Genomic DNA, 27,957 nt, shown 5'->3' on the forward strand with positions numbered 1-27,957 from the left:
AGTTACAGCAGACTGTAAGTAGAAAATGAAAATACAAGCTGTATTTCATACTAGCAAAAAAGAAAAAAACAAAACAAAATTACAGTATCCCAGATACATAACTGAAAGTGAAACTAAAGCAGTAGCAGCAGCAACAGACATTCAGCCAGCACACAGCCATACACCTGCTGTTAAACCGAGGGTTAACTGAACTTTCTTTGACTGCACAAATATTTAATATTTATTATTAAATATTTATTTCTTTTAATCATTCTTGAAAATGAGTACGAAAAAAAAAAGTTGAAGTACATGCAAGTATTTCATGACAGCTTTGGGTGCTGTGACATTCCAAATGTCTGTCTGTACAGAAATCAGCTGAACCCGATCTGGCTTTGATCAGAAGAACCTACGTAATCACCAGCGGTGTGCTCACAGATCGCAGCTGAGCAAAGTGGATACCTGACACGGCTCAAGTAAAGGAGCTTTGATTATTGTGTGCCATGCATTAAAAGGTTTTTCAAAAATATGCTTTTGGCGTTTTCAGGCAAGTTTTTAAAAACACTGGACCGCTAAGCTGAAATCCTCAGCCCGGCTGTGCTCTGCCCACTTCTGAGGCCGACGGGAAACGTCTGATAAGAGAGCTGAAAAGGCAGCACGGTGCGATCGAACAGACACTCCGCCCTCCGCTCGGTGGAGTTAATCAGGAACGTGAACATTCTGTACTGTTTCAGTGTCTTGGACATGCCTCGGGTTCTGACGCAGGAGCGAGCCGATGAGGAAAGATAACAGAGTTTAGGATGTACGGAGCGTTCATGCATCCACCCTAATGCGGTTAGTCTTGGTCTGTGGCTGTTTGTGTTCATTCTCTGGTCTCTCAGCGGTGAAGCTGTAGCTGTGTTCAGTTTGCCCAAAAGAAAAAACAAAAAGATACCATCACTCCTTCTACTTCCTTTGCTCTGACACTTCTGAGTGATTTCCATCTTCTCTACTGTAATTCTACAGAGGGCGAGTTAAGGTGCAGAAGACAAGCGAAAAGTTACAAAAAAGTTCCTAACAGTTTTCATTCAGGCGGTCATGACAATATCTATCACTACCACAGGGAAATATGCAAGTGCCATCAAAGTCTACTCATAATGAGTAGTGATTTTCAAAAAATACGTCTGATCTTCAGCAAATGACAGACTATATCATACAGTTTGATCTCAAAGAACAAAACCAAACCGAACATTCCAGGTTTTTGGGACAACAGTCAGCCTTTTTCTTTAAAAAAAACAAAAAAAACAAAAAACGTTTTCTCAGGAAAACTGTACAAACTCTAGTAATACAGAAAATATTTACAGGGCTCTTTTTTTTCTTAAAAAACAAAAAACAAAGAGAGCGAGCACTGTAGTAAGAGCAATGCATCAAGTCCAGCTTTGGCACTCCTCTAAATGTCAGGGTCTACGCTTCCATCAAGTGCTTTAATGGTGCAACTCCACAGTCCCCCAGGATGTTGGGATGACATCACAGGCAGACAATGACATCACTGCTTCCATGTTTGGCCATCTCAGGTCGTCGGTGACTCAGCAGTCAGTGATGTACTGTACAGAACCAGAGACAAAGCCTGAATCAATACTTGTGTTACAGTTCTTCCTTTCGTGTTCAAATTAAATGTGTTTCATCTGCTTCCCCAGATTAGAATTCAATATTTTTATGACAGTTTGCTGTTGTGGACATACAGTAGAAACAGAAATCTATTGTCATCTGCTCCCTTTGCTCTGCCTTCTTGTGACTGTAATGATTTGTGTGTGAACATGTAGTCCATCTCCATGCTAATTGATGGTGTCTGCTATCTTTGTGAAGGACCAATCAGAGGTAATTGCACACTAATAACTTCCTGGATAGCCGGAGGCTGCAGCTGTGGCATCTTAAAAAAGGAGCAGTTCACCATTTATTTAAGCCAAGCTTCACTTGGCATGAATAAATCTCTTAGCACGATCCATGTTTCCTATAGGATGGTTGCAGAGGACTGGAACATATCCCAGCATGAGTGAGAGGCAGCGAGACACCATGAAACCTTTGTGGCAGACTTTGAAGGTGCAATGCTTTCACACATCAGTCTTCTGTTTTTACTGCAACAGATTTAAGCTCACACTGCTAACAAATAAAAAGGGCTGTTTCACCCAGTTCAACTCACCATCAACCAGTGACCCTCCCCGGTTGCTCCAAGGTCAGAATGTCCGTGTCAGTTGCCAACCTTTGTCTTTCCGCTCCTCCTTCACCATCCTCCCCCACAGCCAAGGTCACCTTTACCCACCTGGCAAGAAACCAGACTGAAAGTTTGAACACAAACAGACTGCTTCTGGGAACTGGAAATAAAGAAAAGACTTTCTCTTTAAGCTTTGCACTGATGTTTCTAAGAAATGCAGCATAAACCCTTCATGAAAATCAGTAGCTCGGCACCCACAGCTTAGAGTGTCCATATGATGCGGTACTTCTGGACTGCTCTTGGAAAGGTATCTTAAAATAATTCCTCAGATAGGAGTTTAAAATAAATACATAAATAAAAATCAAATATTGGCAGCAAGTTTCTTCTTTTTTTTTTGTTCTGCCTAACATGACTCTGACAATAGAAGATAAAAGACTTTCTTTGCCTCTTCTTCACTCACCTTCCTTTTTCAGTGGCATTTGAGCTGTTCTGGTCCGGCCTGGTCCGGCTCAGGTCGGTCACACCATCTGCCAGTCTGTCTGTCAACCGCTGGACTTTGTCCTGCTCTGGCTGTTTGGACTGTTCTGGAGTAGATACTTTCTCAACAGCCTTGTCCACTGAACACAGAGATGTAGAATTTGGAAAATGAGCAAAAGCACCACCAAAACAAGCCAAAGAGTTTCAGACTCTACAAAAAAGTAAAGAAAAGAAAAAAAATGACACTACTCTATGTTCTCCTCCAAAACTTACCTTTTACAGCCTTGATTTCCAAGGAAATGCACTTGTTCTTCTCAGAACTCTGACCGTTCTGTTCCTGGCTTGCTTTCTGCTTCTCTGCAACGCCTTGGAAACCTTCCATCCAGTCGAGAGCTTCGCCGTTCTTCAGTGCAGAGCGGTGGTCCTTGAACCAGCGTACAATGTCAGTGCGTCCAAGACTTGTTTGCACCTCCAGCTGACTGTACTCCTCAGGAGATGGCCACTGGGTCCGGCAAAACGTCTGTCATGGCAAGCAACAAAGATATACGTGGAATTCAAAAATTACAAAGCAAAAACAACATGTTTTATTGGGCCTCTGTGCTCTTGCTTCAAGTTAAACAATTAGCAACTAAATAACTTGTCATACAAATATTAACAATTGGCTTATGGATTATTAAAATCTGGAATGCAGTGTTATACATTAAATGACATGTAAAAATTTGTAAAGAGCACCAATAACCAACCAAAACTAACTACAAAAGCCAACTTAAAAATGCTCACCTGAAAGGAACACGTAAATATATTTTATGTACTTTATAACATTATCCAAAATAAAGCGTTCAAAATGACAATGTATTTGTTCCACCCTGGATAACACATGCAGTGCTGGCACACAGGAAATGATGTCAATATCAATCACAGTATGTCCTTTGCCGATTAGTCACATGACCTTTTCCAGCAGAAAAAGGCAGCAGCCTTGACAAGCAGCGGTGAAATCAGCGGGTTACATGTGCAAGGAGCTCTTTTGTAGACGCAGTATTACTTCTTATACTCCTCACCTCCTCTACAGGACATCACCACTTGGATGACAGTCAATCAGCTCAGTATCAGTGGCAATAAAAGTAAAGTTATTCTTATCAAAAGATCAAAAAGCCTCACTTTCCAGAATAAAACCTTTTGTAATCTCTAGTGGATGATTGTCACTCTAATCCCACATGAGTAACGTCTCGTGCTCAGCTTACTTCCACCTTTGTAACATTTCTAGACTTCGCCCTTTTCTTTCTTTCTCAACACAGCATACAAGCCTTGGTTCATAGTCCAGTCACCTCATTTGGATTATTCTAACTGCATTCTTTCTGAGGAGTTCTTTTCTGGGACACCAATTGGCTCCAGATGGTAGAGATCTCTGCAACAAGTCTACGGACCATATTACGTCCACCCAGCTCACTCGCTCCCCATTTCTTGGAACTTGTTACGATAGCACCTTCGTCAGCTTGACTCCTTGACAGAGTTCAAATATCAGCTGAAATCCCATTTGGTTCATTTACATATGATCCTGTTTTAGATGTTCTATGTTTAATATTTTTGTTATCCTGACCTTTCAATACTGTTCTTGTTGCTTTGTGTTGAAAGGTGCCCACAAATAAAATTTATTATCATTTATTTTTATTATTGCAACTGCCAGCATTTACAGCAGGCATGTGCAGTGTGTGTTAATGGTTATGCAACATGTTATTAGGTGTTTTCATGTGGAAGATAATATGTGAACAAAGTGCTAAAAATATACGCATGTTATGTGTGAAAATTTTTCTGTTCCAAATTTGCAGAGTACCGTACGTGAAACTCATCTACGGTATTATCTTGCTGTGTGTTACAGAGTCAATAATGTAGATTTTTTCTATATGATAACCGTCCACAATGTTTCACTTCTTTAACATCTCACCAACTAACTTAAAATACCTTTTCCTAAAATTAGGTTTACATTAGTTCATGTTTATACTCTGTTGCATATTCTAACACTCTGCTATGTAATCAGCATAAATGGAAATGTGTCTTTATCAACTCTTACCTCCCTGAGGAGGGCGAGGGAGCGGCTGCTGATGGGAGCTGGGCTCGTGGAGGCTGACAGGATGGGAGGATGTGGAGAAGAGGAGCAGGATGACGTGAGGATGGGAGGCGATGCAGATGAGGGTTGGGTCGGAGGCCGAGGGGAGGAAGCGGCAAGCACAGGGGGGGAGGAAGACGAGGAGGAGGAAAGGACAGGCGGATGCGGAGAGGAGCGGAGAGGCTTCCCGTCCTGCTCTCGATGAGAAGCCCCATTAAGCAGCGCACCCGGCCGCTCTATTCTGTCCTCCGTGTTCTTAGCAGCCATTGTGAGTAAAGTCTTCTCCATGTTGTCCCTCAGTGCCCTGCGCTCCGAAAACCAGCAGTCAACCTCTGTCTTGGACAGCCTGGTCTCCTGGGCCAGCTGATCTGCAGGAGAACAATAGGAGTTCAATAGCTCACAGTTTTATTTATTTAAGTTCTTTTTTTTTTTTTTTAAACCTTGGAATTTGGTCTGTCTCTGGGGGTCTTAAAAAATGGCCTCATTAAAAATATTCCTGCTATTCCTGCCAACCAGGCACCCACCAGGGACGAGCCCGTAGCTCCTCTGGGGCGGAAGGGAATTAAGTCGCATGCTGTGAACTAGTAAAGACTGAAGAAAATATTACTTTTTTCTTAAAGAAATTTTAACATTTACATCCTAAATTTAGGACCATGATATAGAACATAACTAACTAGTTGGCTAATACCACTTCACTTTTTAACGAGTACATTAAAAGTTCTGTAATTCACAACATTTTTTGACTGACACAGAGCGCTCTGTGCATAATTAACTCCTGATCTCCAAGGCGACTGTCCTATGTCTCTGATCTGCACACATCAAAAAATGTGGAGTCAGATGGTTTAACCACCAAGAAATAAAAGAAAAATTACATTCATTACATGACATCAGTTTCTCAGCAAATTTAGAAAGTTTGCAGATAACTTCTTTGGCTGAAGCCTTCAGTGCTCAAATGTTTCTGTCTACTGCAAGATCTGTGATGTGCGGGGGCTGGCCTGGTGTCTTGCTGTGGTGGGAAGGTTGAAGGTCATTTCCTGGCACTGGCCAGAGCGGGTTCGGTGCTGGATGGGGGATGGATCCACCCCAAGGATGGCATCCAATGGGTTCTGCCAGGTTAGCTTTGGACTGGGTGACCTGCAGCTGGTAGACGTATGGAAAAGCATTTTTCTTTTCAGGCCCTATCTAAGAGCTGCGGCTCTCTACCTTGGGTGGTATGGGTTGTTGTGGGACGTGGATCTATAGGGGCCTCTTTTTCTTTCCCGTGGTCTGCCCCCCTCAGTCACGGTGGAGATCAGGTGGGTACCTTGTGGGGCTGGGTCATATTGTGCCACCGCGGTTATGTCCCAGCACCCTGGTTGTGCTGGCTGGTGTCCTTCCTTTACTGGGCTCTGTGTCTGTTCACTTTCCCTCGGCTCATTTTTCTCACTTTTCCTGGGTGGAAATGGGACATGTTATCTGGCCTTTGCTGCGCTCAACAGGGGCACCAAACCGTGGTGGAGAGCTTCCTGCATGTTTCTAGCTCACCACACCAACATGCCAATATCAACTATGGACTAATTTTCACTGTTGATTTTGACCACTTGGTCAGGTCCTCATCACCACTTTCAGTTGAAATATTTAAACTCTGGTGACCTTGATCTTCATAACATAAATCCCTACTCCACCCATTAATGTTTCTTCTTGTTTCTTCATCTCTGCTTGAAAGTTTTGTTCCTGGGTTTCACTGATTTGTCATGAAAGATGCTAGCTAACTAAAATGTAGGTTAATCTTTCAACAAAGCCTGGTGAAGCTCAAAAAGGCCTAATGAGGTATCAGAAGAACACAAGTTGACAGGACAGATGTCTCCACCTGTAGCTGGTGTTACATATAACATGACAGTTTTATATTCATGAGCAGGACACTTGCCAACACTTTCCTGAAGAAACGCGTTTGTATCATTTTGCTACATCCAGCTTTTCTGTGCAACCACTGGAGTTCATCATTACAAACTAGGGGTGTTGCAAGGCAGTGGGCTTTCTGGGCTTGGGCTTATTGTGATATACGTCACTGATGTTTGTGCAGTACTGCCCGGCAAAATTTAAATGACAAGGCTAATGTAAAACACTCCAACTTGACCCACAGCCTTGTTTTTTATTTTTTAAATACTTTTCCCTATCATGCACACAGCTATTCCCCCCTGTGAGAGAGACTTTGCTGCAGGCTTTACCTAGCTCTGCCTCTGTTGGAGAGCTACTTTTCTGGAAACTCTCCTCCAGCGCCTTCAGCTGCTCCGACGACTTCCCCTTCACCCTCTCTAACAGTGGAAACTGGCTGGGGACCGCTTTCTTTATTGGGGCATCTTTAGGAAGTGGTGTTACCTCTGCTTTGACCAGCACAGGTGGAGGAGGAACACCTTCAAGTACGACAGAAAGAAATATTTACGGACCAAAACATGCTAGGATATTCTTCTAACACAACACATGTGAGTATTATTTCTGGATGATACAGCACAATGCCTAGAAACGATCCTTAAAGGCCAGCTTTAGAGTATAATTTTCTAATTATGGTGATGTAGCCATTGAAATCCACCTTTTAGTACTAAATGTACTTGTTGCACATAGAGAAAAATGTAGTTCTCTTGCCAAAAAGAGGCAGTTTGTAATGACTTGTCCGTTAGCAGATTAGTATCCAGTCTTCAAAGATATCATTTTCAAATTCTGTAGAATATTAGATAATAACAGAAACTCAAACTAATTTAATTTAGGTGAAAATCAGGTCACAGTCACACCAAATGCGAAAAATGAAATCAGACACTGCAAAATAAAGATATAATCTTGTAATTTTTTATTGCTTATAAAGATAATAAAATACACTATTTTAGTAGGCAATGCTTCAAGCTCATGACGGGTCATATGAATTAGGAAAAAGAATTAGTTTCCACTGGATCATCTCCAAACTTTAAAGCAATGTATTAGTCACTGGAGGACATAAGCACTCTGTTTGAGCTCTTTAAAACATCCCCCCTGTACAATATTCTGACTTCACAATGAATGAAAAAGATTAAAATACTACACTAAATTTAAATGTTGACATGAGCACAAATAATCAATACAGAGGTCAATATTAGGGATTCCCAAAAAACAGACTGACGTCAGTATGTTGTAATAAAAACATCATAAAACACAAGTTTTAGTATAGCACTTGCCCTTCAGTGCTCTTGTTTTTCACATGTTTCCTTATTGCAGCACTAAATACGTCACATACCTTTGAGATTGAGGAGTCTTTGCTCACTGAACCACTTCTTTATCTCTCCTCTGGATAACCCGGTGGTCTCTATCAGCCTGTAAATCTACCACATGACAAGATACATCAAAGTAATAACTACAGTAATTTTCCCCTCAACTGCATGTTTGGAAATGGACATGTACACAGCAGGGATATGGGATATGGAAAGACCAAAGAGGACTACCTCTTCCCCACATCCATGAATCTTCCCAGAAAAGATTCATGGTTGTAGTGAAGGAGGACATGGAGGGTTAGTGTGACTGATCAGGATGCTATGGATAAGTCAGATAGATCCACTGTGGCAACAACTAAAAGGAGCAGCCAAAAGAAGAAGAAAAAAAACAAAAAACAAAAGAACCACCTGGGTGTTTGGGGAAAAAACAACAACTAGAAAATACAAGCAGTGATACCTATCACGGTAGCACAAAAAACTTTTCTCACTCGCTTATTCTTACCTCATCTTCCTCAGGGAAAGGGCACTGTGTGTAGCTGGACCTCAGCACAGACAGCTGCTCTGATGTTTTATTGGGGTCAACGGTGAAACTCAGCACTTTAGATGATGCCAGCTTGGATGTGGCCATCGGGGCAAAGATGGTCTGAATGATGGAGGGCCGTTTACTCTCTGTAGCAACCGAAGGAGAGGCTAAGGGTCGTTTGAGCGACTGCGCCACCTGCAGTAATCATGAAAGAACATTTTCCATGCTCAAAGCTAAGGCAAGTTAAAACAGTTTGGTCAAAGGCAAACTTTACCCCTCCCCTGCTTCTGCTGCCTTAAAGACTGCCATTTTCCACCTAGAGTTTTGTACCTGGTTAGCCACTGTGAGTGCCAGTGGTGCACAAGTAACAGTAGAGCCATTGGCTACAGGAGTCAGCACAAGGCTGGTCTGTCCCAGGAGCTGACAGGGCAGGGACTGCAGGACAGAGGCTGCTGGCTGCATGGGTTTGGAGGGCGTGCTTGAGGTGGACTGGTTGGTAGATGATTGGGAGTTGAGCTGAGGAGTAACCACGGTGAAAGTCTGAGGCACGGAGGATATTGTACCATTGAACATTTTCTTCCTCGCTTCTTCCACCTGTCATTGAAAAACAGACATGTTATACATGTCCCACAACCTGATTGGTACATTTAGTGACTGTAAATTAAATACAGTTATTATTTATATTACTATGTTTTGTTTTTATGTTTATTGTGAAAAACCGGGACAAAAATAAACACAATTCTCCTACCTCCTCAGGTGACCAGCTGATACCCTGTTTGAGCCGCTGTGTGGTGAACCAGACTTTGATCTGCTCCTCTGGATGTTTTGATGCTGCGGTGAGCCACGAGAGCTCAGCCTGTGTTGGGTAGGGGAACTTGTTGAAGGACGAGATCAGCGTCAGGTTGTCGTCCAATGTGGGGTTGTATTTGGTTGTGTTGAGGGGCACTGCAATCTTCGGCACCTAAAAAAAAGAAAGAAAAAAAAAAGTGCAATGCAACAATGAGATGCCCTCCTAAGAGTAAGCACTTGGTGACAGTGGGAAGGAAAAAAAAAACCTCTATTTTAACAGGAAGAAACCTGCAGAAAACTTAATTCGCCATGTAAGCTATTCTGCTTTTATAGACTGCAGATGAAGATCGTGTTTTTTTGCATGCAATGATAAACTGCACAAAATAAACACTTATCCAAATATCACAAAACTAACTGGGTTATTGAGTGCATGGTTGTAACAAAGCATTAACAGCAAAATCTTCCAACTTTTGTATGGTTCTAGCGATATCGCTCTAACTACTATCTACTAAATATGAAGCTAAGCCCAAGAATTAGAGTTAGCATAGTTAGCATAAATTCTTCAGGAGAAAAAGCTAGCCAGGCTACTAAGCTAACTAATAATTATGTTACATCTTGTATAATTTAAAACAATGACTTTATTTTAAAAAATTGCTTCAAAATAAAGGTTTTAAATGTGAACAGAATGAAGTTAGTTGTTTCCACTCATGTCCAGGTAAGCTAAGCTAATTCCTGCTTACTGTTCCTCCACTTTTTCCTACCTGGGTATAGTTTAGAGGCCGCTGCAGGGAAGGCATGATGTGAGAAAGGCCGTCTGCTTTAAGGAGAGTCGACTCCGGGATGATGACCGTACCATTCACATTGACAGCTGTGATTGGTTTCTTGGTGAGATCCGCAGTTATTTTTCCCAACTGGGAGTCTGTCCGTTTGTTATCCGATGTCATTATTTTTGGTTTACCGATTTTGACTGTGGTGGGTTTGCTCAGTGGCACAGTGCCGAGTTCGTCCCCTTTGCCGGAAATGGCACCAGAAGTGTTGTAAATGACAGCGTTGTTGCTGCACCCCTCTATCGTCTGTTCTAAGATTGTCTGGTTGTTCATTTTTATACGTTTAAATTTAAAGTTGCTCTCCCCTGGGTGGCACCTCTCGTTGTGTTCCGTCAGGGTGTCAAACTTTTTTGTGTTGAAGTTACAGACAGCACACAGGTACAGGGGGTTAAGGATGACATTTGGGTGGTTTGCGTCTACGTGTTCTTTGAAAGTATTTAAATTCTGGGTAGAAAAGGGGCAGTATTTGCACTCATATCCCCCCTGCTGTCTGCGCTGAGGCTTAGAAACGTCTGGTGGCTCAGCTGCTGGTTTGTCAGGAGCCAAAGGAGGGTCAGAGGCCTTTTCCATTACATCCAAGTCCATGGATTGCTCGGGTTGTGTTGAACTGCTATCCATAGGCACCCCTTGGGTATGGTTCTCTGTTGTTGTCTGGCAGGAGAAGGTACAACAGAATTACATTTTTAAATCTGGATATATCAATTTATCATCTGAATCATGCCCACTGAACTCCAAACAAATCTAATTCTTCCTCCCAACAATTATTCAAATATGGATTACTAAAAGTAATTCAACTAAGTACACCATTAAAAAATAAATAAATAAATAAAACAATACTGAAAACCCACATGCTGTTGGCAGAGCCTACCTCCATGTTCTGAGAGTCCTCCACTTCATCATCCAGCTCCACCATTGTCTGCTCTGGTCGGATCATACAGGGAGTGGAGGCCTTACGTCGACTGGACATGTTGGTGGATGGGTTTGTCCCGGTGCTCGTGTTTGGCCAGGGATGCTATAAAGGAGGCTATGGCTGAAGTTCCAGGATGCAGGACTTGTATGCAAAGACCTTCTTAAGGTGCTGAAGTGCAGTCAGGAGGACTGCCTACTAGAAGAATACAGATATAGATCCCGAGGTAGCAAGCACCGGACAACTTGTGAGACTGGGATCAGAGTCCGAGGAACACTCACCCCCCCCAGAGTAAAATTATTGGCTGGAGAAAGGAGGAGGACAGTAGGCGGTGAAAGTCTGGCAGAGATGGGACTCCTGTAGTGTCATGTAGGCTGGGCTCACTGACAGTGTCAGCTCCAGTGCTGGCTGATCTCCTCGGACTGCATGATAGGACGCTACCTAGATGGCAGAAAGTAGAGAAAAAGCAGTGTATTTTTTATATATGTTTAAAAACATATATTTCCCTTTTCTTTGCATGTACTCTACTTCCTAAAACACATCTATGAAACTATGATAACTTTAAAGACAAGGAAATCAAAGCTGAGCTAGAATGACATATTTGTATGCAGACAGCAGCATGTTACAGTTATATCAGCAAGGCATGTGTGGCCTAATGTGTCTACATAAGACGCAGGAATATATGAATAACATGAGTCATACCAGCTTTTCACAGGAATGATTTTAAAGAATTACACCAATAAATAAAATGTGTTGGGCTCTAAAATAAAATAAAATAAAATGTTTTTTCTATAATGTACAATATATGCAATGCACCACAAAGTAAGAACCATAAACATTCCCACAACATCAGTTCCCTTTAAACAGACACACACACAAAAAACCAACATGGGAAAGAAGAAACATGAATATTTTTGAGTTGGCACCAAACTGACCCATGTAGGGGTGCAGCACACCACTGTCCAAAGGAGGTAAAGCCAACTGCTGGGCAGTGAGCAAAAATGGCTCAAAGTAAAAAAGGTGGCTGATACATAAGCACAGCAGAAAGCTTACAGGTGGTCAGAGCAGTACAAAGCTGGCCCTCGAAAGACTGGGAAACAGAAAAAGTCCAACAGTGCTTTGGACTTTTCTGGCCAACTACCTTTTAGAAGCTAGGTGAAGTAAACTAGAAGAGCAAACAACACTATACACTGGAAGACTGATGCATAACTCTGTACTTCTTCATTTTAATTCATATACTGCCAAGTTCAACAACCGCTGGGAACTCAACATGCATGCTACATATTAAAAAAAAAAAACTCAAACAAAGAATCAGATGATCACCTATGAGCAAACATGGCAATGGTGGAGAGAAAGAGGACGTCTATTTATCAGGAAGATACCATTCAGAGGGGTGCAGCTGCAACTGGTATGGGGGTTAAGGGATCAAGGGATATTTAAATCCCACATTAAGTCTTGATGAATGAAATATTCAAGTTGAAATCCTTTACTTATAATTTTTTGAGCAGCATAATCATTTTTTCTTCTTTCAACTGCTTCCTTTTAAAGTTGCCACAGAGGATGAAAATCTTATTATTTCTGATCTGCATATTTGATTTGGCAAATATTTTGTACCTCATGCAACCCTCTAATTTACCAGCAGTACACTGGCTCGTGACCTCCTGTGGGTGGGTTGTCTATACTGCAATTTGGATTAATTATTCACTGATCAGACACATCTTCCTGTGCGTGGCTAATGAAAAATGAATATTGGCTCAAACAGCAATTCTCTGAAATGGCAACTGAATAAATACAAATATGTGACAAATTAAAAGAAAATCCGAGATACTATACATCAGCGGTCCCCAACCCCCGGGCCTCGGACCGGTACCGGTCCGTGAGAGTTGAGGCTCAGGTGTGAAATGTATGGTTTTCAGGGTTTTTAAATCGGTTTTCAGCGTTATTTTGTCATCGTTTTTATCGTTAACTCGGTTTTCCTGGGTCTTTTCACGTGTGTTATGAATAAATCTTCTTTTTTTTTGGTACCGGTACTAGTTTTATTTTGTTGCACTTAAAGGCCGGTCCGTGAAAATAATGTCGGGCGCAAAAAAGGTTGGAGACCGCTGTTATACATTACACCTGTGTTTTATTCCCTGCAACAGTCTCATTCGGTTCAAGGGCTCTCTGTCCATGGGGTTTGTAGCTCCCTGTGTTTAGTCTACAACAGAGCACAAACCTGGTCTTGTCAGGTGTTGTCCCAGCATCGATTCTGCCTCAAGACTCTGGACAGTTTGAGACCAGTTGACCCAAACAACGCCAGTATAATGCCATCCATAACAGCATGACTGGATCCCCTGACTAAAGGAGCTCACGAGTCCAGTTCTCCAATCTGTCACTCAAGCAACATTTATTTAAATCACACAAACCTGCTATTGTTACAGTCTGTCAGTTTCACTTGGCCTTCATAAGTGGCAGATATATTCAACTAGATGAGATGATTTTTATTTTAAGTTCCACAACAGTGCTCCAGTGTTGTCTATTTATGTAGAGTAAAACTTTTAATCATCACACTTTCATCACTGTGACTCGGCAACACGGCCGGTATGCAAATATATGCAGCTGACAGGTCTGCTGCTGTAAGACAAGTTGTCCTGAGAAATATTGACTAATCATTCATAAATCAGATTGTGCTGCCAAGCGTGAACAGAGTGAGAAACCAGAGATAAAGCAGCTTCTGATCCAAATCTTTTAAAGCTGCGAGCTTCTTTATTTGAGTTTTAGTGGAAATGAGAACTTCATAAAGTAGCAGCAGTTACAAAAAGCTGAAGGACTGAGAGAATAGGAAACTTTTCTTGGGTAATATTGTACTGAGTGGGAAGAGAGAGGAAAAAGAAAAGCTTATCTGACTGAAAAAGTCTATTGATATTCTGGAGGCCTCACGCTGAAGCTTCATACTCATATCCACATGAGTAAAAATCAAATGAGTCGATGCAGCAGCGGTGCTCTTCTATCAACCCGCATAAGCACAGAGGACGAGAAAACCTCTTCCAAATATGAATCCCACGTATACAACACCATTTAAATATTTCATACTTCTATTTACCCAGAAGCATCACATGGCAATTTAATCTGGACAGAAGAACGATAAGTAGTATGATTGTACGATGCAGGGCAGAGCAAGAGCAACAATGTGACTTCAGGGTAATCCATCAGCTGCAAATATTAGGCCTGAACTTCGATCATGCGAGAGTCTCACATACTTTTCCTGGATCTCTCCATCAGCTACACATTAATCAAAAGGCGCGATTCCCCTTCAACACGCCATCATTCGCAAGTCCACTCATTGTCCCGAGATATCTCATCCCCTCAAACGACCCACTGAGGCATCATTAAAATGCAGACTCATTACCATGGTGTCGCTATAGCAACTGTGGAGCTGTAGTCAAGTGGCTGCTACATCCTGACGGAGGCTGTATATACACACACACACCACCCAACTGTGTTTGGTGCTTTTAGAGACAAAAACTAAAATAAATTTCAGGCTCAGTGTTTTGACAGTCTGGGAATTTGCAATCCTGCTGGATCCATACACTGGCACATTTCTTGTATTTTTCTGAGCCATTGTGGAAGGTCAAGGTACAGTCAGTGGGAAGGAAAAAAAAGAAAAAAGAAAACCCACTTTCCAGAATATTGACTTCAAGGCATGAGCAGCACTTTGAAGAGAGTTCTCAGTCTTTTCACCATCCAAAAGCAAAGTAAGCAAACTTACAGTATGGCAGACAGTCTTTACACTACTATGTAAATATGGAGCTATTGTATGCCATGTTATTTCTGGCCATTTAACAAAGAGAAATACTATGGCTGAGCTCATTTAACAAAACGGATATAAAAATACTGCAGTTCTGTTTTTGGCTCAGTTTAAAACCTCCTTGGGATGCTTTTTATGTGGGAAAAAAAAAACAAAACCATTTGAGCCCTCAAGAGCACCACTTACCATCAGTTTCTCTCACTGGCCTTGCCCAAAATCCAGCACTGTAGCACACATCTGGTAGGGCAGAATGGGAGATGCATCTGTCAGCTGCATCTGAAGAGCCACTTCATATGACCCACTGAACCAGTGCCGCCTCACCGGCCTTGAATGCATTTTTTGGATTTCTGCAGTTACAGTGGGGCAAAAAAGTATTTAGTCAGCCACCGATTGTGCAAGTTCCCCACTTAAAATGATGACAGAGGTCAGTAATTTGCACCAGAGGTACACTTCAACTGTGAGAGACAGAATGTGAAAAAAAAAAAAAATCCATGAATCCACATGGTAGGATTTGTAAAGAATTTATTCGTAAATTAGGGTAGAAAATAAGTATTTGGTCACCTCAAACAAGGAAAATCTCTGGCTCTCACAGACCTGTAACGTCTTCTGTAAGAAGCTTTTCTGTCCCCCACTCGTTACCTGTATGAATGGCACCTGTTTGAACTCATCATCTGTATAAAAGACACTTGTCCACACCCTCAAACAGTCAGACTCCAAACTCCGCCATGGCCAAGACCAAAGAGCTTTCGAAGGACACCAGGAAAAGTATTGTAGACCTGCACCAGACTGGGAAGAGTGAATCTACAATAGGCAAGCAGCTTGGTGTGAAAAAAATCAACTGTGGGAGCAATCATCAGAAAATGGAAGACATACAAGACCACTGATAATCTCCCTCGATCTGGGGCTCCACGCAAGATCTCATCCCGTGGGGTCAAAATGATCATGAGAACGGTGAGCAAAGATCCCAGAACCACACGGGGGGACCTGGTGAATGACCTGCAGAGAGCTGGGACCAAAGTAACAAAGGTCAGCATCAGTAACACACTACAACGGCAGGGAATCAAATCCCGCAGTGCCAGACGTGTTCCGCTGCTGAAGCCAGTGCATGTCCAGGCCCGTCTGAAGTTTGCCAGAGAGCACATGGATGATACAGCAGAGGATTGGGAGAATGTCATGTGGTCAGATGAAACCAAAGTAGAACTTTTTGGTATAAACTCAACTCGTCGTGTTTGGAGGAAGAAGAATACTGAGTTGCATCCCAAGAACACCATACCTACTGTGAAGCATGGGGGTGGAAACATCATGCTATGGGGCTGTTTTTCTGCCAAGGGGACAGGACGACTGATCCGTGTTAAGGACAGAATGAATGGGGCCATGTATCGTGAGATTTTGAGCCAAAACCTCCTTCCATCAGTGAGAACTTTGAAGATGAAACGAGGCTGGGTCTTCCAACATGACAATGATCCAAAACACACCGCCCGGGCAACAAAGGAGTGGCTCCGTAAGAAGCATTTGAAAGTCCTGGAGTGGCCTAGCCAGTCTCCAGACCTCAACCCCATAGAAAATCTGTGGCGGGAGTTGAAAGTCCGTGTTGCTCGGCGACAGCCCCAAAACATCACTGCTCTCGAGAAGATCTGCATGGAGGAATGGGCCAAAATACCAGCTACTGTGTGTGCAAACCTGGTAAAGACCTATAGTAAACGTTTGACCTCTGTTATTGCCAACAAAGGTTATGTTACAAAGTATTGAGTTGTATTTTTGTTATTGACCAAATACTTATTTTCCACCCTGATTTACGAATAAATTCTTTACAAATCCTACCATGTGGATTCATGGATTTTTTTTTTTTTCACATTCTGTCTCTCACAGTTGAAGTGTACCTCTGGTGCAAATTACTGACCTCTGTCATCATTTTAAGTGGGGGAACTTGCACAATCGGTGGCTGACTAAATACTTTTTTGCCCCACTGTAGGTGATTGAGGCACAACAGGGCAGAGGGAGCACTGAGCTTAACCCACACAAGCAGGGTGGATGCAAGTTAAACGCTTTCCTTTACGCAACATCTGTATTTGTATGCTATAGCAATTTCTACGCGCCTCAACAATGACTCAGTGCTTTCAACTCGCTGCTCCAAGCTTCTCAAAAATGTTCACCAAGTCACTGAATGACATCAGGAGGAGTTTGCTTCATAAGTCAGTACTACTGAGTCACCGGTTTTATTTAAAAAACAAAACAAAAACAAAAAACACGCCGAGAACAAGTTTGACTCAGACACTGCTCAGAATCTGATAGAAGTCCATCATATTACACAACATAAACACAGACCGCACTGCAGTCTGATTTGTTGCAGTCAAGTTAAACATGTGCGTGGACTGTCTCAAACAAAGAGAAAAGCCTGTGTAAATACTGGTGAACACTGAGGAAACACTGGCACAGACAGCCTCTTCCTCTCTCTACTCTGTCATTTTCAGCAGAGGAGGGAGGGGTTGCACTCCCGCTGGCTACTTGGGAGCCCCAAATCCAATGATGGAAAAGACAAGTACGATTAACAGCCACAGTGCTGAAAAACTGTCTAGGTTTATCTAGATACCTTAATAAACTTTTTAATGGATACTCTAAAGTCTCACGCATTTAAAAAAAAAAAAAGTATATGTATATATTATCAGGTGTCCTTGAAAAGAATATGAGGCCTTTCCAGAATGATTACTTGGCTCTAAACACCTCAGCTGCAGAGCTGAACGAAATGTGAACTAGTTGGCTGTCTGAGCTTTCGCCATGGCAACTTTCACTTCATACCAAATACCAAAAATGTTAATCACTCCGTACTCAAACTTGGCTACGGCCACAACCCAGGTGAAACCTTCAGTCTCCCACCTGTTTGTTAGTGTGTCTAACCTCATCAGCCAGTCAGCGTCTGTGTGCAGAGTGAGCTCCGAGCTGGAGTCACAAACTCCCGACTGTCTGGATGCTCATTAAACTTGTATGAATACTCAGCCTGGCAGCCCCCTTGCCTGCCTGCCTGGCTGCCGTCTGTCTGTCTGTACTTTCCCGTTGTCTAGCTGTCTGTCTGCTTGGTGCATTATATTAGTGGAGCAGTCTTTCTGAAGAAGCAACATTTTAATGCTGCCAGGCAGCGAATACATTTATCATCCCAGGCAGTAATCAGCGTAAGATACACACTGGCATACATACTGAGGAGGACACAGGGGAAATCAATACAAACCCTGCATACCACTGAGCCTGTCTAATGTATGAAGACAGACATCATGATTTAATATGACAGAAACATAACAGTGGTATAAGGCGGGACATCTATCCAAGCGGTAGCGAGAAGGAAACGACAGTGAGCAGATGAGTCACAGCAGCTCTCTCAACTCAACTCCTATTTCTGGACGTCATTAACATAATCTCAAAGTGGGGTAAAGGATAAAAGTGTCTCAGAGGCCGGACTTTTGGTCAAGCAGGGCAGCCTTCTGTCGCACAAAAACACCTATCAGGAGTATAAAGCCCACATGCCAGCTTGTCACTACCTATTAAACTGCTAATAATTCATAGCAATGCTTTATTTTTCTAGAAGTTAGCATTTTTTAATGGATAACTTAAAAAACTGCAATGAATCAAAGTTATAAAGCAAAAACTGATCAGGAGTCTTTTGCAAGACCACACTGGGTCTGAAATGTGAAATGGTTAGCGTTGACTCATTGCTCTATACAACCTGAACTAATATTGAGCTAAACAGCTGGTGGATTTCATTGTTAGCAGAGGAGCAAATACGACTGAGGAAATTGATGTTGTAACACATACATAGTACCAGAGTTTTCAGGCATCCAGTCACAAAGGCACATGAATGGCAACCTCTGCGGTTACCGCACTTGAAGCCATGCATGAAGTACAATCCAACCGGGCACACTGAAGCTCTAAAATAACAAGCAGAGGACAAGAAGGCGGCAGAGAAACCAAAAAACTGCAACTGCACCGACTATAAGAGTGACACGACTTTGCTGATACTTTAACACAGGGAAGAAAGAAAAAAAAAAAAAAAAAAAAAGACTCCATGGCTCAGTCACACATCTATCACTAAAACGTATTGCACGCACTGCTCTTTTGGCTTTGCTGTATGGGGCGTGCTCCTCTCTCCCCGTCTTGTTTTGAGAGTTTTCCCTCCTGACTGCTTGTTCCAAGAGTCAGCCACTGCAGTGAGGAGGACAATGCGTACGTCTCACTTGTGTGGTTGAGGAGAAGCACCGTCGCCATTAATACAACGTGTCCCAGTTGGGGCGTGTGTGTGCGTGTACATGTGGGGAGGGGAGAAGAGCAGAATTTCGGACCGTCGCAGAATTAATTTAAATCTCATCACGCGGCTCCTCTAGAGCAAAGCGAAGTACTGCACTGTGTTTGAGGGCTTGGTATGTTCTGCATAGCAACAGAGCAGTGCTACTTTTGCTGGGCTGGTATGAAGACTAATGATGAAAATGGTGATTCTGCCAAAAGGGAATGTGGCCCGTCCTATGCTTCTTAAATGGCATTTTATTGTTACATGTGCCATCTTGGAGTCGTGATTAAAATAGTGGTACAAGGACTACTTTTTTCAAATCTACCTGCCCTACTGTACTCTCTAAGCTACTAAAGTTGATGGGACTGAGCAGGAGTTTTCTTTACTAGAATAGATCAATTCACCAAATCCTGATATGACATCTCCAGGAAACTAGGCTCATCATCCCTGTGGTGACCTCATTACAAGTTCCCCATGCAGTACACAGGAAACGCCGTCCAGCAGGCTACACTGCATTTGATCATGAATCCAGTCCTCCATTTAATCTTGTTCACACATTAAAACTGCGCGAGCACACACACCTGTCTCTTCATTGAACACACACAAGAGCACCGTCTCTCACACACACAAAAGGGCAGGCTATAAAAATATCCAAGTGTCACCCACTCTGCACCCGATGGTTGTGTTACTATGGTAACACTGTAACCAACAGAAAATGTGCGTGAGTGTGTGCTTGCATCCAAGAGCAGAGATGCTGCAGAGGTCAATCAGTGTCACGACAGCTGCGATGTGAATAATCCAACTCAATGTTGATTTTTTTTTTTTTTTTTTTTTTTTTTAAAAGAGTTTCGTCTTTGGGGAAAAAAAAGGGGGGGGGCGCTAGATCCTAAAAAATAAATATATTTGTATGGCATTGGATCCCACATTACTGGACTCTTATGGGATGCATCTTAAACATATGAGTCACACTATGGTGGGCTATCTTAGATTTTGTGTTGCCTGAAGTGTGACAGAAACTGACTTGTAGCCAACACTATTGTGCAACACGTACACAGTCACAACTTACATGTGGGCAGCTATTGCCACTAGGATTTACTTGGGACCCTAGTCCAGGGGACAGTACCTGAGGCCTGCTAAGCTAGTGTAATGTGTGGCAAGGAGACACTTGAATAATGTAAATTCCACTATCATCATATTTGCCATTAGCTAACTTTACTAGCAGAGCAGCCTGGTGCTTAAGCTTTGCTGACATGACCGAGACGTATGCGTACAGCTGCGAGTCAGACTTGGGATACCAGCAGTTAACTGCAGGCTGAAAGAGTGTAGAAGCTAGTTACAGTATTTATATTTACTTCATAACCATCAGCTCAGTCTTAGGCATTGTTACACAAACAAACTTGGTCTCTGCCATTTCTAGAGTAACGTTTTACCTGTCATTTTATAGGACTGTTGTCATTATAACATATGTTATAACAATTGTGATGAACACTCGTTGATGAGGTTCCCCTGGCGACCCAAATGATGAGGGCCAAAATGTCATTGAGCACTCATTTGATACAGCAACTACAAGAAGTAAGGAATTGATAGCACATGTGGTGTTGGGTAACCACAAATGGGAAAAAAAAAAAGTTTAAAAATATATCTCTCATTAACATTTTTTTTTGTTTAGGCGAATTGGTTCTGTGTTCCTCTTTGCACACTACTCATCCACTGCAACCACACCCACCCCAGCTGTGCACTCTTTTTTCACTCTCCCGTCAGATAAAACTCTTGTACTCCACACACTTTTAAAAGCTTAAACGACTTGCCAAACCTTACTATATTAGGCTTTTCCGATCCCTCCGGGAAGGGCAAAAATGTGATTATTCGGTTATATTTAGGGAACAAATTAAGTAGGGCAAAGGTCAAATCAGGTCAACAACAGAACATGAGAGGGATTTTTAAAGCTTTAGTCCAAAGTTTGCCCCAAGTGAAATTGCACTGTAGCGTAATGCGGTGTGATGTTTGCATATAGTATGTCCTCAATATGCAGAGGACACTCTGCCTCCACATTTCTCTAAACTACCTTGCAATGGAGTGTTTCGTGTTTGCCACGAGCCTCGGTGAGCAGTCAATGCTCTGTGCGGATGGATTTCCCACCTGTCAATCTCTGCCTTCCCTGCAGTGGGTGTGGCTTATGTTGTGAACGATCTCCAGCCTTTCCCCATTGGGCTCGGCTGTGCAGAAGGGGTGTGTCTGAGCGTTTCCACTGGTTGACGTGGTGCAGTGCAGAAAGCCTTTTAGCAAGCTCCCTCTTCTCCAAGCACCCTCTCCCTTTCCCTTAAACTTGAAATTCTTGAGGACACAGCCTAATGGTAGCAGGGAAGCCAGTGTGTACACATCCTCAGGCACAAATGGTCTACATGACTGTGTGCAGGAAGATAAAACCCAACTTTTTTTTTTGTTTAACTTCCATGTGGTGGTTGTTAAGTTCAGATTTCACCAGTGGATTTGTTCAGCACAACTTATTTTAAGTTTGACCCTGCGGCAGAAGCTGTGAGAAACAAGACCACTGGCTGATGGATGATGTACACAGGAGGGTAAAATCCTTACACAAGGAAAAAAAAGACTTATTTAAGCCTATTGGTGAATAGCAATGTGGCAATTAAGCAGTGAACACTTTAATAAAATACAATGATCCACTGCTTATAAAATGACTGACTGCAGATATTAATGGTGGGTTCCAGTGTACACAGTTTTCTCCCACACACACCCACCTATCTTGCAGTCTCAATGCTAGACTGTCTCTTGTTTCTCTCTCTCTCACACTGCTTAGACATTCTGGCTCTAGTGTCTCCTTTCTTTTCTTTGTCACCCCTTCTTTCTCTCCGTGTCACCAGTTTTCTCCTCGACACCCTTCATTCAGTTTGAATTTCCAGCATTGTAAACGTACATTCAGTTCCTTATCCGTGACCCGCCCCCTATTCGGCGATAAGATTTTCAAGAGAACGAGCGGGCGACACCATATCAAGTGATCCATTAAGAGATGGGGATTGCCTTAGTGGAAACGTAAAACTGTCAGCGGTTAAGAACGCTGCGACCTTTTGTGTGCTTTACCTGGAAATGTTTCTGCTGTGGGGGAATATTTCAAGGAATTCAACTAGGTCCTGAGCTGACGAATGGCAGCTCTTTTAAGCTGAAATATCGACCTGATGCTAACATGGAGAATTACTTTTACAGGTTAAAATGCGTGTGAGGCTCAAGTCTCCATTGGCTCCAGTTGTCCATCTGCATCACTTTCAGTACGGTAAGTGCTAACCAACGTCTTCTTGTGTACCAAGCTCAGACATCACAAGTCGTCTCTAATACAAGTGTTGATTTCTTGTTTTCCCTAAGTTGTCTCCTCACATCCTCCCTCTCAGCCCCACCTACAGGTGATGAGCTCATCTCTGTGGTTGCCTTAGTCACCTAACAACACGTCTGGGAAGCCGGCGGAAGCACAGCGGAGAGGAGGACCTGAACTGAGAAAACACTGGAACAAAGCACAGCGTAGATGCTGGTGATGTCAGTACTGTGCCAAGCTGAGCACGACAGGCCGTGATGACAGCAACAACCTCCATCCTCCAACCCGTGATGACTCATTCCAGTGTTTCACCAAGAGAATGGACAGCCATTATAGGACTCACAGTTTGATGTGGAAATGTGATGTGTGGTCAGGAAATGCATTCCCAATTAGTGTAAAAGAAAAAGAAAAAAAAGTCTGTGTTAAAAACCCACGACAGGTCTGCTAGTCTCTAAAAAACAGCAGCCGTAGATTGTGGAATACAAGCGTGAGCTAAAGACAAACATAAAAATGTGTGACCATAAATTGATGCTTGTGCACTCACATGCAGTTTATATTATTTCTATCCGGATGCATAAACCTGGAGGGAAAAAAAAACAAAAAAAAAAACAAGCAACGTGGGTTGATGGTTCACTGTTAACATACGGCTGTAAAAAAATAAAAATAAAAAATCAAGCAGACGCCCATCGAGCTACTAAGCGTACATTATGGCAATGACCCCTTTTAACACAAATTTCCCATCATTACACCCTCCAAACTGTCACTGTAAATTGAACAGGCTCTGATGTTATCGTGCTTCAGATTATTGTTTGAGTTAAACAAACTACAACAATCTGCCCGGGGTTAATGTGGAAACCTGTTGCTTACTTCAAATGCTGACAACAGCAGAAAAAGTATATTTTAAAAGTACACATTATATATAGTACTGTGTAAAAGTCTTGATTCACCACATTTGCTTCAGAGGATTTTTGTTTGTTAAGAGATTTAACACTGATCTATGAATTCCAGTAGGCATCCAACTCAAGATATATGAACTATTGTGTGCAAACATAACAGACGACTTATCAAATAACCAATTTTAATAGGTTTCTTTTGTTACTAGCAGCCTGTCACAAAAACATCATTCTGTCTTTTCTTTAGTTGAATTTACTTTTTTTTTTAAAAATATGCCAAAGATAGAAGTCTGAGAGGTGCAAAATAACATTTTTGCACCAACAAGATGATTCCCAAAGAGCTATTAGCCAAAAACCTGCATGTCTCTCCATGGCGTGTAGTGTTCTGTTGGAGGATAAAAGAAGTGGCAGGCCTAACATCCAGGGCAGCAAATGTAATACGTAATGAAATGCACAGATGCATCTGACGCTTCAGTTGAGCCATCTACTGTTTACTAAAGTCTCATCAGGAATGGTCTTAGTGAAAGGGTGGCTGTCAAGCAACCATACTTAAGGAAGGGAAGGTATGACAAATTACACAAGAGCTGGACTGGGAAGAGAAAAGCAATCCAAAAACCAAGAACAGTTCAATCTGATCAAATATGTTATCTAATCCTTATGTCATTCTCTGCCTTCAAGGAAGCTTAGACCCCTAAGGGGGAAAAAAAAAACAAAAAAAAACCCTCAAGCTGCCTGTCCACTTTCATTTATCGGAAAAAAAAAAAACAAAAAAAAAAAACAAAAACATACAGAATTTCTCTATTACAAAAACAGAAACAAAAAAAACAAAAAAACAAAACCCTGAACTGATAGCTTTCTGCTCCATATTAGCTTATTTGCACTCTGACAGTCTCACAAGATTGCTAGCATGATTGGCACATACAACATCTGTGCCAATCCTGATGACTGTCAACAATGAGATATCACACGTCCTCTCTAAAAGTCACATTTGACGAGACTGCGCTCAATTCATTGTCAGAATACAAAAACAATGTTGAAAGATTAAAAGCTAGTTTGGTTGCAGCGTGTGTGTAATTTATTTTTTTTTATTTTAAATAAACAAAACATCAGCCTTGACTTTTCCCGCTGTTAACGCACCTTTTGGCTTTGCTTTGATTTGGAACAGCTTGTGTACAGGCTGTCGGGAGTGAATCAAACAGAAAGATCTTTTTGTTTTCATTCAGTTCCTCGGTTATAATTTGACACCAATTCTTGATGCTCTGATTTTTTTTCCCCCCCTCGTTATTTGAATAACTGTGACAGACTGAGTCTTGTTCATTTTCCACCATCTGACTAGAGCAAACGAATAAAACGCCTCTAGGAACAAATAGAGCGGCTCACTTCCCAGCTGGATGTTTTGGCTGTGACATTCGAAGGGGTCACAGTACATTGAGAAAGACTGTTGAGGAAGCTAGGAAGGAGAGAATAAATAAAATCAGCTTTTAAACAAGAGCAGATTTGTTTTTATGCCAGTTCTTTAAAAACTATAGCAGCATAACGCTTTAATAAATAAACCCAATGATTGTCTGTTTGCTAAAATTCTCCACAGTGTTGTGATGGTGGACCGATGGCTGATGCATCGGACAAGGTAGGACACCGACATCTGTGCATTTCGCTAATCCCTAGAGCTATACCGAGAACACATCCCTTAAAAATAAATAAATAAATTAAACTGTTTCTCACGGGATTAAACACATCTGCCAAACTGTAAAAACAAATCAGTAATGTTGTCCCATATACCTGACTTCAGATGGCAATAGGGATTTTACTGGCTTGTAACAGACTGTTTGTTGAGCAAATTTTCTGGTTTCTTATTAATTTTGGCAGCAACGCTCCCTACACCATTCTGCAATAAAGCAAATTACGATTAAAAAAAGAAAAGAGAAAAAAACGAAATGTGATTGTGTACTTCTAATCCAGAAAAGAAGGTATCCGCTCTGATTATTCAGCTACCAATGAAAACGATCCGGCTGTCATTCCAAATTACATAACATCTTCTCTGATTTTGGCAGATCACAAGTGGAAAACCACGCGAAGAACAAAAACACGAGCCAAATGTCTCTTCACACAGAAAGAGCAAGGGTGCGTGGCTTAGTGAGCGGAGCCCAAGTTTATACCCAGAGGAATTGCTGGTAACGCGGCTGACAGGAGGGTTAACTGCACTCTGATCAAAATCACTTACATCTTTAACACAAGAGGGTGGGAGGGGAGGAATCGCTGTTGATCAGAGAAAGCCTAGAAACACAAAACATCAGGTCATCGTAGAGCTGAGGGAACAGCGTGAAATGAACAACACATTTTAAAAATTTACACCAGACAGACAACTGCGGGAATGTTTTCTTTTTTAACCAACTAGTTTTTTCACTTGTAGGGAGTGACCATGCCGACTATACGTGCACTTTTAATTATTATAGACAGTATTTGCAGTGTGGCTTTATATTTAATCTGCGCACTGATAATCAAACCACAAGTGCCACTGGCAGTTGCTGCAGACTGCTGTAACTGAACGTCACCATTAATTTTCCTTATTACAAACACCTCGGTCTGTTATTTGGTAAATAAGAACATTTAACAGTCACCCACATTAATGATTTTTCCCATGTGCTGCATGGAAAATAATAATGATGACTGCCCACATGAATGAAGCGCTAACAGAGCCAACGGCACTGCATTTTACTGCATAGCTGGTAAAGAAATTTAGTGCCAGACTGAGGTATCACCCAACTCTCCTAAAGCACCTCAAATGTTCATAATGAGTATTTATCCAGTAATAAAGATGACAGAGCCAGATCTGTATGCACTGTTATGTGTAAAAATAAATAAACAACGATTAATATAGGAAACATCCTAAATGTATAACTGGGCAATGTGTTAACATTTGTGTTTGGGCATTGTGTCACCTCAGTGTGTACACGCAGGTTACTTCCAAAAACGTACTGGTGGACAGAGAGCACTGACCCCAGCTGAATGCTACAGAGGCTGCTCACAGTTTGGGCCACGGGCCTCATGACCAAACTTCATATTATTAATAAAAGAGAACCACGCCTGGCTTTTACAGCAGTTTCAGACCCACTGCAACAGCACTGCCTGCCTGCAGTAAGAACCGCGGTCTCGGGAGGGGAGGAGGCATCACCAGGGGTAACGTTACGCCTACATCGCAGAGACGCACGAATCAAAGTCTATAAACAACGTCGGACTCCAAAAGTTACACTCAAACCTCAGCACGCCTGAATGCGAGCTGGTGCACGCCGCTGGTAAGGAGTCCCAACGGTTGTTTCCTCTGGCCAGCCCGAAAACGTGACAGAGGGGCGCAGGGAGGAAAAAAAAAAAAAATACTCTCCCCAAATGTTCCCCCTCTCGCCATCGACGTAACAACATGTCGGCAAAGGACGGCCATGTTTTGCTGGTTATGTCGACACGGGGAGGAGGAAAAGTAGGCACGATGTTCCTCCCGTCTGCCTTCCCCCGCCACGGTCACACAACACACCGAACACACAACTTGAAACGCGGAGGAGGCGAAAACGTCCAATTAAGAAGTTGTCGGGAAACGTTGCGAGAGCACGCAGGTGGAAACGGCAGGGGCAGGCAAAGTTCACGCGGCCAGACAAGTTAAAATATTTATCCAGAGGCGCGTGGGTGTTTTGGGAACCACGCTAAGCCCGAACGAGCCGCGAGAGGGGCGCAAACAAACAACTACACGCAGTTTTAACTTGAGAGACTTTTCGAGGGGGGAGCCGTGGGGAGAAGGAGGGAGATGAGGGAGAGAAAAAAAACACGAAGAAGAGTTTCTCCATTTCTTACCTGCCCACCGTTTTGGCGCGACGCTCAGGTAGTGCGGTACAATCCCAGAGCCGCTGGAGAGCCGACAAACACGCCGAATCTGTTTCAAACACTCTCTCGGCGGCTCGATAACCGAGCAGACAACAGGCGACAGGAAAGAAAAAATTGGCGATCACAAGGAGGATCTACGCCAAAAGCCACATGATCGCCGACGTCAGAGTACGTATTTGCATGCCGTACCGAAGCGCCGGTGCCCGTCCACAGCGGGTCCATGGTGTTACGGCCGTGAAAAGTTTAACGGCAGGCCGGAGAAAGTGAAACAACTCTCCGGGAACACAACAGGAGTGCTAGTGTCTCCATGAAGCAGTCCCGCTGCTCCAAAAATGAATGAACCGAGTCTTCTTGCCGTCAAGTTTCCCCCCGTGCTGATGCCTGCCTCTCTGCTCGGAGCTAATTGAATATTTAAGAAGCTCAGGGGGTGGGCTTTTGCGGCCCTTAAAGTCCCGCCCCCCGCCTGTTACCACGCCCACTCCAGTATCTCCCTGTATGCAACGTGCATGTGATGTGAGGTGTGGGGCTGCTGCTGCAGTGCCTTCTCAGCTGGAGGCTGTCCTGCATTATGCAGACGGGAATCCTGTATTCACCTCTGCCTCTGCAACACGCTTACATCTGGATCCAAGAAGGTTACTCTGAGGTCAGCTCATACTCAGGAGTTTGTGTTGGTAAAATTCTGCCCTGAGGTGACACATGAGGACCAGCTCCCACGCAACAGTGACCTCCACTGGATTCACTTTAGAACTGATATTGACCTTGGATTATCCATGCATGTGTCATTCATGTTTTCTAACTGC

General features: G+C 42.7%; 1 protein-coding gene across 5 annotated transcripts; it reads right to left on the minus strand.

Moving 5' to 3' along the window:
- Positions 1-32: 32 nt before the first annotated feature.
- Positions 33-27,634, minus strand: zhx2a (zinc fingers and homeoboxes 2a). Of its 5 annotated transcripts, none has more exons than XM_026183584.1 (14): positions 27,347-27,634; positions 25,509-25,561; positions 10,974-11,453; positions 10,040-10,756; positions 9,238-9,450; positions 8,820-9,083; positions 8,469-8,684; positions 7,993-8,077; positions 6,956-7,141; positions 4,713-5,116; positions 2,918-3,164; positions 2,628-2,784; positions 2,156-2,275; positions 33-1,559 (listed from the first exon to the last, which is right to left on the minus strand). In XM_026183584.1, the coding sequence occupies exons 3-13, from the start codon at positions 11,070-11,072 to the stop codon at positions 2,158-2,160; spliced, it is 2,706 nt and encodes a 901-aa protein (XP_026039369.1). In that variant the 5' UTR covers positions 11,073-11,453; positions 25,509-25,561; positions 27,347-27,634; the 3' UTR covers positions 33-1,559; positions 2,156-2,157. The 5 variants fall into 5 exon arrangements, with proteins under 5 accessions (XP_026039369.1, XP_026039370.1, XP_026039368.1 ...); XM_026183585.1 differs by lacking the exons at positions 25,509-25,561; positions 27,347-27,634 and adding exons at positions 14,986-15,146; positions 27,128-27,340; XM_026183583.1 differs by lacking the exon at positions 27,347-27,634 and adding an exon at positions 27,128-27,340.
- Between the last annotated feature and the right edge of the window lie 323 nt (positions 27,635-27,957).

This window comes from Astatotilapia calliptera, chromosome 11 (assembly GCF_900246225.1).
Source record: "Astatotilapia calliptera chromosome 11, fAstCal1.2, whole genome shotgun sequence".
Lineage (NCBI taxonomy): Eukaryota > Metazoa > Chordata > Actinopteri > Cichliformes > Cichlidae > Astatotilapia > Astatotilapia calliptera.

What these genes read in the sequence shown, in the direction of transcription:
- zhx2a (XM_026183586.1), bottom strand. Translation starts at nt 11,072, where the DNA reads ATGTCCAGTCGACGTAAGGCCTCCACTCCCTGTATGATCCGACCAGAG. An exon ending in GGCCTCTAAACTATACCCAG is followed by an intron (nt 9,451 to 10,039) that starts GTAGGAAAAAGT and finishes TCTTTTTTTTAG; the next exon opens with GTGCCGAAGATTGCAGTGCC. An exon ending in AATGCCACTGAAAAAGGAAG is followed by an intron (nt 2,276 to 2,627) that starts GTGAGTGAAGAA and finishes GTTTCTTGCCAG; the next exon opens with GTGGGTAAAGGTGACCTTGG.